The 16322-nt window shown below is 42.2% G+C and overlaps 2 protein-coding genes across 6 annotated transcripts in view; one reads left to right on the top strand and one right to left on the bottom strand.

The window, feature by feature from the left end:
- The first annotated feature begins 43 nt into the window (after positions 1-43).
- slc16a13 (solute carrier family 16 member 13) lies at positions 44-8133 on the top strand. Of its 2 annotated transcripts, none has more exons than XM_062065103.1 (6): positions 44-483; positions 4027-4257; positions 4372-4515; positions 4581-4837; positions 4941-5472; positions 7208-8133. In XM_062065103.1, the coding sequence occupies exons 2-6, from the start codon at positions 4029-4031 to the stop codon at positions 7420-7422; spliced, it is 1377 nt and encodes a 458-aa protein (XP_061921087.1). In that variant the 5' UTR covers positions 44-483; positions 4027-4028; the 3' UTR covers positions 7423-8133. The 2 variants fall into 2 exon arrangements, with proteins under 2 accessions (XP_061921087.1, XP_061921088.1); XM_062065104.1 differs by having other exon boundaries at positions 44-506.
- acap1 (ArfGAP with coiled-coil, ankyrin repeat and PH domains 1) overlaps positions 7083-16322 on the bottom strand; it is a 19144-nt gene continuing 9904 nt past the window's right edge. Inside the window, exons 9-23 of one of the 4 annotated variants that reach the window (XM_062065096.1) lie at positions 16054-16128; positions 15868-15980; positions 15747-15798; positions 15561-15661; positions 15368-15479; positions 13099-13301; positions 12905-12974; positions 12736-12830; positions 12087-12259; positions 11972-12013; positions 11735-11910; positions 11539-11648; positions 10758-10868; positions 10620-10681; positions 7083-8525 (exon numbers count right to left, since the gene is read on the bottom strand). In XM_062065096.1, coding sequence (XP_061921080.1) covers positions 8428-8525; positions 10620-10681; positions 10758-10868; positions 11539-11648; positions 11735-11910; positions 11972-12013; positions 12087-12259; positions 12736-12830; positions 12905-12974; positions 13099-13301; positions 15368-15479; positions 15561-15661; positions 15747-15798; positions 15868-15980; positions 16054-16128 — 1593 coding nt within the window. In that variant the 3' untranslated portion in view covers positions 7083-8427. Of the gene's footprint in view, positions 8526-8874; positions 10682-10757; positions 10869-11538; positions 11649-11734; positions 11911-11971; positions 12014-12086; positions 12260-12735; positions 12831-12904; positions 12975-13098; positions 13302-15367; positions 15480-15560; positions 15662-15746; positions 15799-15867; positions 15981-16053; positions 16129-16322 lie in introns of all 4 variants that reach the window. The other 3 variants (XM_062065097.1, XR_009827982.1, XR_009827983.1) reach the window with 3 other exon arrangements.

The following is a 16322-nucleotide window of genomic DNA, read 5'->3' as shown; positions in this document are numbered from 1 at the left end:
GCATGATGACACCCACGCTGCCACGCACATGGCTGCGGCTTCCTGAGGCGACCCCATAGCTCTGGCTCCCTGTCGTCCTGGCTTCCTGATGAACTTCCCGGTGGATGGCGGCCCGAGCATTGTCTTTGCTCCGCACACTGCTTGCGGGGACTTTCCGAAGAGTGCGTGCGCATTCGTGCGCGTGCGCGTGTAGGTGTGCACGCGCACGGGGGGGTTAAAAAGTGCATGTATGTAATATTGAACAATTACTTTTCACTTTTTTTTCAATAATTGGCTAGACACATGTTATTAATTAAACCCCCAGTTTTTGTCAAAGGGCACATCCGGTTACTGGTGAACTTGCCTCGTCTGCTGCACTTGATATTTCCCCAGCAGCGGCCGCGTCCACAGTCAACGGGCGCCGGCTCGGTGTTTTACTTGATCGAGTTTAGACCAGAAAATGAACACACTAACATGAAAACAAGGTTGGAGTCTCGCCTTAAGGTGAGTGTCGGTGACCCAAAGCGGTGAGTCATATATAATATTAGTGGTATTTATTGTCATTTAACGGTTCTGCTTGTGTCGCGATTGTACGTCAAAGTGATGACAAATTCCACCGCCAATAAATCAGGATTATTACACATAAGTCAGTAGTTTAGACCCGGCATCGTTTATTTATAAATAAAATGTGTATAAGTTCGCTTTGCCGTCATTTAATACGGTCCTCGTGGACGCCTGAGTGCGCATGCGTCACGTATTCCCTACGTCATTGACGTAGACTGATGGTGACGTATGTAAAGTCATTTTCTGTACGCCGATCTTTTTATTTGATGTCTGATATCTTTGCCATCCTTTGGAAGCTTGAAAAAGAATAATGGGAATTATTTAATATTTTAAGAGTACTTTTTTCAAAGGTCCTGATCTTTTAACATACAGTGTCTTGGGTGGTCTGTGTACCTTCCGTTGATTATATTTAAAAATTTTAAATGCAAATCAAAAAACAAATTTCGGACCATTTTTTTAATTTTCATTTCTGAAACAAAAGTTGGACAATTAATTAATGACACTTTTTCAAAACGACAAAAAGACGCCTGCCGAACAAAGATGTTACCGTTATGCTAAAAAAAACATGCTAAAGGAAAAGCTAAAATACTGCTTCCGGTTCAATTTGTCATCGCCACAGATAAGCACGCATTTTTGCATTTTGGATGAACATTTTTTTCGATTTTTGTGTTTATCTGGAAAAAATTAAATCCATAAAAGGAAAACAGCACAAAATCCAATTTTATGGCAACATTTTAATGAAAATGAACCCTTTTTTGTGTGTTTTAAAATCTGCCATATATAATAAAAATCTAAAAACGGCCCTAATTTTATTTTTTGATTTGCGTTTCATAATTGGACATAGAATGAACGGAAGGTACACGGACCTGGTCTCCACTTTATTTGTTATTTCTTTTAACGTGACCTAATTTGAGGAAATTGGAGTGGAGGTCTGAACCAAGTTTTGTTCTATGTTGTGTGTCATGGGGGGTCAGTGCATGTTTTGGAATTTGTATTTTCTTTTCATAAATAGAAATTGATAAACAAAAAAACTAGTTATTTTTTTATTTTGTTTAATGACAATAAAAGCATCTAATCTAATCTACAACCTTCAAAGACAGATGATAGGTCTCACAATCTAGTATTTACTACGTACACAACAAATAGTGTACCATTAAAAAAGAAAAAGTCCACCCCAAGAAAGCTGAAAAAACATCACACTAATCTAATCTACAACCTTCAAAGACAGATGATAGGTCTCACAATCTAGTATTTACTACGTACACAACAAATAGTGTACCATTAAAAAAGAAAAAGTCCACCCCAAGAAAGCTGAAAAAACATCATTGAAAACTGCTGTTATGCTCAAAATAAATAAATAACAAATAAACAAGACTACCAACAGCAGTACAAAGGAACACATTTAACAAATATTTGTCACAATGACACAACTTACTTATACAAGATGAATGGCGTTCAGCTGCTGTCAATCATGACTGTCTTGCTCAAAAGCACACAGGCCGACCCTTCACTTTTGCACATTCACAAAAGATATCTTTGAGAGCGAAATTTGTTAAAAACGGTTGCTATGTTTTATTCCTGTTGAACCAGTGAGGGAAAGCATATACCCTTCTCTAAACACTTGCGTACCAACGTTATCCTTTTGTTGTATGTAAGCAAAATACGCTCCCACGATTAAGGCCCCGTTTTGCGACAACAAACGCTATTAAATGTTCTTTCATAAACGACAGGGCGCTTCATGTGCAATTTTACCGCCATTGTAGCCCTACCCCTTCCTGCTCTGTCATTGATAGGAATATATTGTCATTCTCCTTCTCTCCTGTAGCGCGCAGTATTATTATATTGCTGGACTGTTAGTTTTACATACAGGAATTGGGGTTGGGGTTGTGCCGGGCCCAATTTAGTCTGAACCCTGCTTGTACGTAAATAAATGTAACTACGTTTTATTAACATATAGCACTGTTCATAGCTCACAAAGTGCTTCACATGGTTAAAATACAAACACTACAATCACATTTCAGCATATACCATAATGCAATTATTGAGACTCATTATAAATGATGCTAAATATATAAAATAATACAAATGATAATGGAATATTACTGGAATGCACACTTAATGTGTTTTTAACTGCCATTTAAAAATGTCTATGCCACAGGGCAGCTCTCAGCCAATATGGGAGTGCATAATGGGATTGTATTGCGGGGGCGTGGCTTACATGGTCTGACCAGTAAGAGGGCAGCCTTCTCTCTGTGGTTTACAGCAGCTTGAGGTGTCAGGCCTGTGTTGACCTTTCAAAGGCACAATGTGTGTCTGCACCTCACTTGTCAACGTGTGGGCGTAACCTTCTCCCTCTGCAACTAGTCGGCCTTTAATGCGTCGATTCATTATGAACTTTCTTCCCCCTGGAGGAAGGACGTGTTTCATTTCCTGTTTATTTCCAAAGTGTGTGCCTTTTCCTTCCGTCGCATACAAATGAGCAGTAAGTGTGACAACATCCTGGCGGGTGTTATTGAGGATAAATCTGGTTTTACTATATTACTATTTACACCAGGGGTGTCAAACTCATTTTAGATGGGGGGCCACAAGGAGAAAAGTCTACTGCCAAGTGGGCTGGACTGGTAAAATATTTTACCAGTCCAGCCCACTTGGCAGTAGACTTTTCTCCTTGTGGCCCACAATCTGAAGAATAAGCACATTCTGAAAAGGCACAAATCATAATGTTGTTGTTTTTTTTACACTTACATGTTGCACTTAATAGCATTCTATCTTTATTTGTTGTTATTTATATTTTCTGAATGAATTATATGATAATGTTCATCAGTCAACTCATTGGTGTTAATTTTCAGTCTATCAAGATAAAAAATAATTTCAAAATCAAATTACAGGATGCTATTTAAGTAGTTTGCTCATTTTCCTCGACTGGTGCACTAACATAACATGTTTATTTGTTGTTTTTTTTAACATATGTAGCATAATCTACAAATATACAAATAATTGCTACTGCAATATCTAGTGGACACATTTAGAACAGCGGTTTATTTCATTCAAAAATTTTGGCTCATTTTTATACTTAGCAAACTCATTCCGTGGGCTGGATAAAACCTGTTCGGCCCGTGAGACGTACGTTTGACACCCCTGGTTTACACCATTCAAAGACAGTGGGAATTGGTGGACTTGTGAGAGTTAAAGCACATTTTTTTATGTCCTGCAGCTTATTGCTCCATTGACGCCACCTGTTTGGTGCACTTCTCCTCCTCCTCACTGCATACATCTCTTTGATTACAAACTGCTGTTTTTTTTTAATGTTGATTTCACAGCTGTGGGTCATGTTGCCCTTTTAATAGCAGCCTTGTTGTTATATAACCAGCTTGTGTTCATGATTAACCTGCGCCACAGCACGAAGAAGCACATTGGTCCGCAGCATGTTAATGATTACACTTTTGTGACACGTTACTTCTTCTTTCAAACTTTTTCCCACAGCCATGGCCAGTGTCCGAACTGCAGCGGAGAGGCGGGAAGATGGACCTGAGGGCCGCGACGGCGGTTGGAGTTGGGTGCTGGTGGGGGCCTTGTTCGTCAGTACCAGCCTGGTTTTCGGGCTTATGCGAAGCCTGGGCATCTTCTTCGTGGAGTTTGTGCAGTACTTTGACGAGAGCGCTCAGGCCATCTCCTGGATCTCATCCACCGGCCTAGCGGCGCAGCAGTTCTTCAGTGAGTCACTTCATTAGGTACACACTTGAACATCTTTTGTCCGTACGTCTCATTAGATGACGCCGGTGGTCCTCACCCGGTTCCTTGTGGAGTCACATGAGTGTCGTGTTGCAGGCCCGCTGGGAGCTGCCTTGTCCAACGCGTACGACACCCGCCTGGTTGTGATGGCGGGGGGCTGCCTGGCTGCACTCGGCCTCATACTGGCCTCACAGGCCACCTGTCTCGCCCACCTCTACCTCACCATGGGCATCATTTCAGGTAGCTGAGGGTCGTTGTTGCGCTAGGCAGGGAACATCTCACAGTTGTCGTGTTTGGGCCTCCAGGGTTGGGCTGGGGTCTGGTCTTCATCCCCATGGTGGCCACAGTCATGTCCAGCTTCACTCGGCGACGCGCCCTTGCCTTGGGAGTGGCGTTCTCCAGCATCGGCCTGTCTTCCTTCGCTTTCAACCCGCTCTTCCAGCTGATGGTGGAGAGGTACGCCTGGCGCGGGGCCCTGCTAATTTTGGGGGGGCTCAGCCTCAACATTGTGCCATGCGGGGCGCTTATTCCCACACGACCGCGTACTAAAGATGCAGAAAAGGTGGGGCTAAGCGGACCATTTGGAACCCCCCACCATGACCCAATCCGTCAGTTTTGAACATGTCTCCATGCGGCGTCCTTTTCAAGCTTTTCCTGTCTTCCAGGTGTCAGCAGAGAGAACGTCGTCAGGTGGTGGCGTCCTGCGTAGAGTCTCGTCCTATTTGGAGCTGTCGCTGCTGTGCGAGCGGTCTTACCTCACCTACACTATGGCCATCACACTGCTCAACGTGGGCTATTTCGTGCCCTATGTCCACCTGGTGGCCCACAGCCGACACGCCGGCTTCTCCCAGTACCAGGCCGCCTTCGTCATGTCCGCTGCTGGCGCCGCTGACATCTTTGGCCGCGTGGCTTCGGGCTGGTTCTCGGACCTGGGCCACTTCCGGCTCATCCACTTGATGACTGTGTGTACGGCGCTGGCCGGGCTGTTCATCACGTTGTTGCCCGTGAGCACCCTATGGGGCTCCTACGCCGCCCTCATGGCCGTCAGCCTTCTCTATGGCTTCTGCTCGGGGACGCTGACCTCGCTGGTTTTCACCGTGGTGCCTATGGTGGCCGGCGTGGAGCGCATGATGGGGGCGCTGGGGCTGCTGCAGCTGATTGAGAGCTGGGGCGGACTGTTGGGATCTCCTCTGTCAGGTACAGACCAACAATTTTCCACATCCCCAAAATTCTCAGCTTTTACCCAAATTCCCACATTTTCCATGACACAAATTCCCTTTGACCTTAAGAAATCTTACAATTTAGATTGTTTATTTAAAAAGGGACAATACATATTGATGAATAGTTGGCATGTAAATATGTGCGATAAGAGTTTTTTTGATAAGGGTTTTATTCTGCCAATACCGATCATCTAAGAGTGAGATTGGCCGATAGCAATACCAATCACGTGAATTAACTGTAAATGTTTCTATGTATTTATGGGGAGTGCTATTGACAACTTAACAATATCAATTCAATATACTTATTTTCTTCCTCTGTGTGTAAGATGTTAAGCTTCATCCTCCGGTGATAATACTTAATAACGATACTTAAGATACAAAGTCTTGCTGTTTATTTTTCGTAATGGAGGTGATTTCAGCATCAAGGGTTGGAATTGGTTAAATCACCAAAAAAGATTCCCTGGCGCGGCCACCGCTGCTGCTCACTGCTCCCCTCATTTCCCAGGGGGTGATCAAGGGTGATGGGTCAAATGCAGAGAATAATTTCACAAACACCTACTGTGTGTGTGACAATCATTGGTACTTTAACTTAACTTATTATCATCTTAAAAGAGCAGCTCCACACTGTGTATGGAGATACATAATTGGCTGCTAGCTGCTTGTCAGCCGGGGGGAGCAAAAATAATGTCAGCCAGAGGGGATCTGCGTGTGCAATTGGCAATAAAATCCATCAATCGGCAATGGCCATTACATACTTTTTTCGCGAAAATCGGCCAATACCGATCGGTAGCCGAACGATCGACACACCCTTATGTGAGATTATAGCCAATTGTTAATTATTTCCAATCCCTTGGGGCAAGTTGTTGACATTTAAACACATTCAAAACATAGTACCCATGAGATTCACAATATTAAAATGTAAAATTAAAAGATTTACGTGCAGACACTCATTGCCACACATATTCCTTGTACATTACATTAATACAAAAAACTATTTATAAAATACATATTTATTAATATGCACTTCCATTTTATACCACTAGCCAATAAATTACGACTAAAATTTTGACTCCCAAGCAGCAATTTTTAGGTTGTATTAAATGATTCTTGTGTTTACAGGAATTGTGTTCCATGTTTGACACGTCCATAGAAAAACACAAGTTTTCCAAACACACTTTTTCTACACGGGACCAAACAGTTCCCTCTGGAGCCAGACCTTAAAGTTGTCCTGTTGGCCTTCCTCCTTCCATCGTTTTTGAGCGGTTGTGGTTCTAAGTGGTGAATAATTTTATATTCAAGAACAGAATCAGCATAAATGGGTTGTACTTGTATAGCGCTTTTCTACCTTCAAGGTACTCAAAGTGCTTTGACACTATTTCCACATTCACCCATTCACACACACACTGATGGCGGGAGCTGCCACGCAAGGCCCTAACCATGACCCATCAGGAGTAAGGGTTAAGTGTCTTGCTCAAGGACACAACGGACATGACGAGGTTGGTAGAAGGTGGGGATCGAACCAGGAACCCTAATGTTGCTGGCACGGCCACTCTCCCAACTGCGCCACACCGTCCCCATAATTTATTAATGTTTTCCCAAATGAGTTGGTTGTATCTAATGATACATGATGGGCTTTTTATCTCACACTCTTGTTTCCAATAACACACTTTTTTGTGTGTGTTCACTTCTAATGGCAACATTTTGTCCCGCAGGGCTGCTCAAGGACGTCACAGGAGACTACATGGCCTCCTTCGTGGTGTCGGGCTCCTTCCTCATCCTCAGCAGCTTGATAATGACCACCCTGCCACACTACTTCTCCTGCACGGATCCACCTCCTGTGCAAGGACCCCACCAGGAGGACAAATGCGAGGGTCCAGCCTCGGAGACGGAGCGAATGAATCAGACTCCTTGTGAGGTGAATCACTGAGATGTGACAAAAAGATTTTGGTGTTGCTTACTCCACATGTTATGATTCTTATTTTTTTTTATTTACACACAAATTTGAAGCATATTCAATCTTAATTTCACGTTGAAGGTGAATGGCGTGGTGTGGTATTTAATTTCTTGCTAACACACACACACTTCTTTCCAAGTGGTGTGAAATTATTGACGCACAAACTACCTATCTTGCTGTGTGGAGGACATTGATGACTAAATGTTGCCAACAGCTACCGTCTCATTTGTTGGACACCGAAAAGAATCTTAATGATCTGCTTTGTCTGTGTTGGTCTTCACACACTCAGGAACACAAGAATGCTGCTAATAACTCTATGTCCACTGAGGCATTTTGTACTTTTTTAAAGCATAAATCAATACTGTTTTCCACAATTACCAGGAACTCCTTTTTAAATAGGAAAATCATACTTGGTCATCTGTGTGGTCTGCATTTAAATGTTCCTGAAATTCAGGCTCCTCAAAAGTGCCTGCAAGTTTGGCATTGGAAAAGTTTTTTGTTTACCTAGGTAAAGCCGGTGGAAACACACGAAGATGTTCCAAAATGTTCCCGTGGCGAAAAAGCCTCAGTAACGATAATAACCAGTGGGATTCAAGTCTTAAACCAACCTATCCAATGTGAAAGTTGATGTTTTGTATACAACTTCTCGATAAAAACATTTTTGTGTCACTGTGCAGTTCTTATTTGACTTATTTTCAAATTGAAAACAGAAGTCTTTATTTTGGATTGTGTTGTGAATATATATATATATTTGTAGACAATAGTTTTCAATTCATTATTCCTATATGAACAAAAAAAAGAAAAGTAAAAGATCTTTTTAAAACAAGCAGAATGCAAAACACGTTAAGCGGGTCTGATATGAGACGCCATTGTTGTGCACACAAAGACGTGACTGTTGCGCCGTTGATCCCCTCCAAAGTCAGCTGAGCGTCACGTGACTACTGTACATTTAAGGCCGTGCCTGCAAATGTTACGCTTTTAGAATTTGCCATCCGCACTGCGACGTTTGAGCTTCTCCGGGTTGTTGGAAGCCATGTGTGAGAAATCCCTGAAGATGTGCTGATAGGTCTCGTCACCTGGACAACCCAACAAAGATAGCAACACATGAGGGAACTGGATGGCATTAAAAAAAAGCCTAAGAATTGAATGGCGCAATACTGCATTAGCCCGCCAGATGCCGCTGTCGGATCTAAAGCTGAAGCGATGAAGAGCAGAATAGAAGCCACCAGAAAGTTTGAAAAGCCGCATAAAGTCACATAAGTGTACACATGAAACGTTTGAACATTACAACAATCAACCAGGAGTGTCAATGCGTGTAGAGTAGGTTTTAAAGCCCTTTTTAAATGCATTTCCGGGATACTTCGAAGCAGGAAGCGTGCAAGTCAGCGTACAAGATGACGTCACAAGCATGCACGTGCACTTTACCTCATAGTTTGCAGCAGGGGAGACCAGCTCCTTGCCTCAGGAGTGCGAGGACACACAAAGACACAGCAAATCAAACGCTGACCAGCGGGGTAATTGTTATTTTTTTTGAAAGCACAAACAACAGATGCTTCACATTTGTGCGCAAAGCATGTACAAGAAGCACAACATAAGCCTGACTAACAAACAATGCAAGCCTGTGTGTGTGTTTCTCTGGTCTTGTTCACAGAAGAAAATATAATAGCTTCCATAACTGCACACACACACACACACATGGTGTTCACACATTTGTTTGATAATTGTACTTATACAACCTTCTAGTTTCACAGTATTCTGTCTTTTTCTTGGAGCACACAATGTGTAGTTGTCCCTCGCCATATTGCAGGTTTATAAAGCATATTCTAAAACAGGCCTGGGCAATTCTTTTGACTCAGGGGCCACATTTAGAGAAAAAAACGTGTCTGGGGGCCGGTATATCTATTTTAAGAACACTAATACAAAACCTCACAATAATGTCTGATTGAATGCTAAAAACGTTATGACAGACTGCCTTAAAAAACGTAATGGAATTTAAAATTTTTATATGAACGATAAAACACTGAATATTGACAAAATATGAATGTCACACCCCCTTTCGATCGACATATTTTACAATCAAGTGAAACGCAACAAATATGCAACAAACAGTGAAATATGAACGCGAAGGGTACAAAATAAACCCACCTACAATCTGATATATGTGATATATCACTAAGCTTTAGAACTTTGTTGTGAAAATCTCCTTCTACGTCTGTGGAAACGCTTCCCGCCCACACTGCTTGGTGCCTCGTCTTAGCTGCTGTGACGTAGATTACCATAGTAACTAATTAGATTACCATAGTAACTAATTAGATTACCATAGTAACTGGTATATAATCCATAAGCGCAGATTCCAACCATTGAAATACTTTGTATAGTTGAAGACTTACGGTCATTAGAAAACATCACTGCACATCATAATGGCAGCTACACTTTCCATCTTAAAGATATAAAACAATTATTTGGGAATGTACGGCGGGCCAGATTGAAAAGCTTCATGGGCCTTAATTTGCCCAGGTCTGTTCTAAAACGTTTTGGTCCTAAATTAATCATTTTCCAGCATAAAAATGGCTAAATAAATTGAAATAAGTAGTATTGGCTGTTGTATGAAACCAAACCGCTATGCAGTACTGCGTTACTATATTGGATGTGGAAAGGTAACTAAATAGTGTTATTTCATCTCTAGAGGGTTCTCATAATATTAAAATATTTAAAGGAATGTGAACAAGTTAATTAATGATTCCAACTTTGCAGGAATTGATTTATCGTGGCCCTGTCAGGAACCAATTAACAGCTATAAACAAAGGACGACTTGAATCCAAAGTGCAACGAGGGACAATGGACTGTGGAAGACTTGTTTAAGGCGCTAGTGTGTAAAAGTAGCTTTTACGCCTTTCCAGTGAATAAGTGTTTTTTTTTTCCGTCTCAAATGAGACAACGTTATTCTGCATGGTAGACAAATAAAACTGCACTGTAAAACCAGTAGAGCGAGCAAAAACAAGCCCGTTGGAATCAGAATTAGCCCAATTAGTATTATTACTATATTTGACTAATCAAGCCTCACACAGCCCAACCACTTTTGTGGCTCCTTAACGCATGCAGGCTTTTCCTGCTTTGGCCCTGCCTACTTCCTGTCTCACTGCTTCCAGTCGCCTGCCCCTTTAAAAGACCTGATTTTCCAAGCGCTCCGTCCATCTCCTGCATCTCCCTGTTCATCTTGGCGATCCGCAGCCTGGACAGAAAGGCCAGTCAGGAAACGTTTTTTGTGGTGCTGTAAACTGTAGGTCAAATTGTTGCATGATGCTCACAAAGTGACAATGTCTGCATTGGCAGTGTCCACTGCGATGGTGATGGGGTCCTCCTGTTTGTCGTCTCTGGCGTTGTAGTCTGCACCTCGCTTCAAGAAGAGACACACCAACCTGGCGGTTCGCACAAATAAGTCACTTTCAGTTAGTCAAAATGTCCCAAGTGTGACCTGCATGTTTGTTTTTTTAATTGGCTCAAGGCACATTTTATTAATATACTTTACAAAAACAAAAAGGCATGATATAATGATAATGACACATGACTGATTTTTTTGATATTTAAAACATTTTTTAATGCTTATTCTCCAATTTTCTGGTCCTAAATTAAGCATTTTTAGGCATAAAATTGGTTTAAAAAACAAAAAATATCAATACTACAGCTGTATTGGCCACTTGACACCATACCAATCAAAGCGTGCTATTCAGTATCGTAAACACTGATTTGCTCAGTCTCAGGTAGCATTAAAGGGTGTTTTTTCATGTCAAGAGGGGCTCTCATTATGTTGAAAAAAAGTACTAACAAGGTAGTATGGTAGCTAAAAAAATATTAAATTTATGATGAATAATTCCTACTTGGTGGAAATTCATTTATCGCGACCATGTACGGAACCAATTAACATCGATAAATGAGGGATGACTGTAAAATGATCATTTTGAAATACTCTGTAAATACAATTACCGGTACTTAGCTTTTTATATTTTTCAGTAAGCGACAATGTCTAATTTATGGTCCTATTTGCATATCAAAGATTGTTTATTTCTGCTCCCTCCTGTGTGTTCGTACCCTGTGTGTCCCAATACAGTGGCGTGATGAAGAGGCCCTCTCCCGTTGGCGTCCACCTGGTTGACGTCGGCGCCATTCTGCAGCAGAAACTCGCAGGCCGCCAGGGCGTTCTGGTCAGGGAGAATCAGACAAAACCAAAAAACCTGTCTCAAACACAAAAGTCTTCGTAGTGGTTTCCGGAAGAGTGCCGCCTCACCGCTGAGACGGCTTCTATGAGCGGCGTGCGGGATTCCTCAGCCGCGTTGACCCAGTTGACGTTGGCGCCGTGGGCCAACGCGTCCGCCATAACGGGGAAGTTCTGCAGAGCGGCCGAGCGGTACAGCAGCGCCCCCGGGTGAAGGCTGCTTAGATCTTCCTCCTCGTCGTTCAAATCTAAGGTAAGACGTTTGTGACTTGTTGTATGCATGTGCTTGTTTGGTGTCAGTGTGCTGACCTTTGTGGGAGCCAGCGTTATTCTTCCGGACCTCACTCGGTCCTGTCATTGAGGAGAGAGAGGACAGATGACAAAGTGGACATCTCACAGCACCACCTATCACTTCTCCTATTACCTGTGGAACGAGGAAGAGTGGCTCGGCTTGGTTTGGGTTTGAGCGGCGGTTTTGGTGCGTTACGGTCCTGTGTGGCCGCCCGGTTTCTCTTGGCGCCGTAGTTTGTGTGCGATAGGTTCTGGATGAATTTCTTCTCCACGTATTTGGACTTAATCCAGGCCTCCTTGTCCCCCCTTACACACACACACACACACACACACACACGGACAGAGACGCACTCATGTTAATGTTCCATGACGAAGACAAACATCAGGACAGGAAGAGAGTCGGTCCTGACTTCGAGCTTCTGCACTTCCTGTTCTTTATTCGAGCAAGTGGTTTCATGTAATCAACACACAGTGAAGACAAAATCAAATCACTGATCAGACTTGACTTTCTGCAGACTACATTTCCAACAATTGATTGATTGATTGAAACTTTTATTAGTAGATTGCACAGTACAGTACATATTCCGTACAATTGACCACTAAAAGGTAACACCAGAATAAGTTTTTCAACTTGTTTAAGTCGGGGTTCACGTTAATCAATTCATGGTAAATGTTGCAATGTTGCTTGGAACCTAAAATGACATCTGATTATATCGCTTCCTCCATGCTGCTGCAAAGTAGGAGTGTCATATCGTGACATACACAAGCACGTGTGTGTCTACCTGGGACTGGAGGGAAGGGGCTTCTTCAAGGTGATCTCATCAATGCGTGCCTCATAGATCCTGTTGATGACGCTGTTGCCTAATTCACACATCAGCTACATGAGACGATGAGACATCAGTCCTCCATATGCTCTTACTTTATGTTTTGCGACAAATGATGAGAAGTCACCTTAATGAGTTCTGGCTCCCAGGAGTCCAGCGTGAGGGACCTCACTTTGGAGAAATGGACCCCCAGGCTCCTGAACGAGATCAACACATGCTCACATTTAGTCACAAATGATCATTTTAAGCTGTACACTGACTACACTAAACCTTAATTTCTACAGTATTGTCCCCTGACTGTAATGAAAAGTGTGTGCGTACCTGTGTATTCCTGAGCACACGATGCAGAGTGTGATGCCCAGGTTGATGGAGGCCCAGTCAGGTCCTGGTGTTCCGCAGTCGCAGCACTCCCTGTTCCCTGCAATGACCTGAACCTCCTCCAGGGCCTTGAAGCCCTCGTTCTCCTGTCGGGCCACGCCTCCTACGCCTGGGTAGTTCACTGACGCGGAGTTGCTACGCTGCCGCTGCCACAAAGAGGATCATGATGAGAGGGTTAAGTTAAAAATTAAGGATGTTCCAATCAGTGATTGATTCCAAAAGTAAGTGAGATCGGCCTGTATCAATACCGATACCAATCACATGTATTAACTGTAAATTTTTAAATGTATTTATTGTGAGGGATATTGACAGTTTAAAAGGGAACTGCACTTTTTGGGGGAATTTTGCCTATCATTCACAGTCCTTATGTAAAACAGGAACACACATCTCTCTTTTTTTATGTATTCTAAATTCTAAATATGTGGCTAACAATGCAGGTATTGAAACGGTCTAAAAAAACATCCAAAAGAAACATCACCGTACATGCTGCAAGTATATATTTAATGCAGAAGCAGGCACATTCATAATAACATATATTTCACAATATATTCATTCAACAATAACAACCAACCACTACGCTAAATGCTAAACCAGTAATACAAACTATGAACATAATAAAACAATCCCTTACTGTAAAATGTCCGCTCTCACTATGATGCCGACTGATGGGATGATTGTATCTTTCAGCACAAGACTTGTATTCCCCGTTTAGATGATAAATTATTCATAATCCTCACTCCGGTAAAAAATAAAAAATAAATAAGGTGGGAGTAAACTAGCATATTTTTGCATCTTACTTGCAATGATACAAGTGTTAGGCAAAATTCATGATCTAACACAAACCCTCCCCAACTCAGAGGCGATGGAGCAGCTCAGTATGTCAATAGTTGTATAAGCTAGTTACCTCTGTGTGATCAAAGCGCCATGTTACTAAAAGTAGTTATTCGGCAATGTCACACGGTTTTTTTTTTTTTTTTTTTAGAAGGCTTAAAAGGCAGACGCGATGATTCCCCTTAGTTACATTGTTAGCTTTTTATTACGAGCTGCATTTTACAAATCAGAATACACAAAAAAAGAGAAACACGTGTGTTCCTGTCTCACATAGGGATTGTGATCGATAGGCAAATTAAAATAAAAAGTGCAGTTCCCCTTTTCCCAATATCAGCACAATATTCAAACTACTTCCTCATTCTATTTGAGTACATACAATGGTTTGAACAAAAAGTCAACAGTACACAATAACTTAACAAAATTGAAAAACTACTATTCATCCCTCAACGGAATCCTTTTTGCCCTCCAAGTCCTCCTGTGTCTAAGGACTGAATTTATAAACATAACCAAAAAAATTATTTTGACAAAACAAAAATATAAATCTAATCATTCTAGTATGGACCATATACTGACATTACCCTTGATGTCGACACCACCAATTTTTTGATTGATCCGCCCTAACAGTTGTTGTTTTGTAGACTTTTATTAATCTACTTGTTAATACAATAACTGCCTACTTTCTGCTGTGCTTACATTTAAACTTGAAGTTTACTAAGCACTTATTTATTATGTTGTTTAAGCTAGCTTTGCGGATATCTGAGGTGTTAGCATGCTTGCCCCCGCTTGCTCTTGCTCAGTGGCGTGTCCAGACTTTTTTTTCAGGGGTGACACAGGGGGTGCACCTAGTGTTGCAGGAGTGGCACCCTTAAAATCTTCAGTATACCCCAGGGGCAGCTGTAGCTACTATAGTAGCTTACCCCCACCAAGAATGGAGTGAATCTTCTTGTAAGACAATTGCTGACATTAAATAATAATGCATCCTAAAGCATTGACTTTGTATTCTGCCAACATGGTAGTTTTATATGATATGGCCGGATGTGTAATGTTGTTCTGTCGCTTTGGGAAATGGCTTATGAGCTCAAAGAGGAAGATGACACTACAGCGTAACTTGGACAATGATGTACAGAACAGCTGAGATTTAGTTAATTTTTTATTTTAAGCAATGTATTTTTTTCTTGACACAACCTCCCCATCATTCAGCTGTTGATTTCTGGTGACTGTTTAAAAGAGAATAAAAACCCTACAGAACATATTAACCTTATTAAATTGTATTCAATGTTCGCGGGCTAACGCTGCTAAGAATTCAACCCACAACATGAGATAGATTTTCCAGAAAATCGGCACATACCTATTAAAAAGTGTTAATTGTACATGTTCTTACTGGACTGTGGTGGTCGTCTCTGCGCTCCTGAAAGGCCGAGGCAATGCTATTCTGGACGGCTTTCATCCACGCCTGCTGCTGCCTCTCAGAGTCGGCCTGCAGCAGACAGCTCCTACACTCACACACACGCGCAAACACACATTTTGGTGTCTCATTCACTGTCATCATCACAGGCACCTTTGATGATACTCACTTGGACGGCGAGACCACTTCAAAACAAAAGCGTCGCTCATTCTCGGCACTGGGCTTGACTGTGCAGAGACGTAAGTCTTCCACCACCACCGTGGGCTGCTCCTGAGAGAAACCACACCTTCAAACACAAGGGCCACCCTGCCACCCGCTCTATGTTCATTGTTATTTAGGACCTGACAAATTTTACCTTGAATTTCTTCTGATATACCAGCTGGTTTTTCTGGATGGAGAACCAGCGCCTAAGGGAGAGGAAAGTGAGAGGTTTAGTCTTTTTCAAATGGGTTGCACCCGCTGGGAAAGAGCAGCACCTGCTCCACGTCTTGAAGGCGTTGCTGGCCCTCTTGTAGAGGTAGCCCTCCATCACCACCCCGTCAGCGGCATCAGGATTGAAGTCCATCATGGAGTCGTCGTAGGAGACATCCTGAAAACATTTTGCTATGAGCTTGCGTCCTCCTTTTCTGACATGTTTGTCTTTAAAAGTACAAGTTTTGAACCTTTTTTTTGATGGCGGAGTGTCTTTGCTCCATGTCCCGCTTCTCCCGTGCAGAGTTGAGGACAAACTGCTTGTGCTTTGGACACATTAAAAGGTCATTATTGTCATTTATTCCGCTCCCTTCACGCCACACTGGCAGATAACACATGGACTTGCACAATCTGTTTTTTTTTTCTCCAACAATACTAAATATTCCAGAGACAGACAGGAAGAATCTGGACATGCTTGTGATTTCTCTTTAAAAAAATGTTTCCTCTGTGTTAACGTCTG

This window comes from Entelurus aequoreus, linkage group LG12, assembly GCF_033978785.1.
Source record: "Entelurus aequoreus isolate RoL-2023_Sb linkage group LG12, RoL_Eaeq_v1.1, whole genome shotgun sequence".
NCBI lineage: Eukaryota > Metazoa > Chordata > Actinopteri > Syngnathiformes > Syngnathidae > Entelurus > Entelurus aequoreus.
This window is presented reverse-complemented; position numbering and strand designations above follow the sequence as displayed.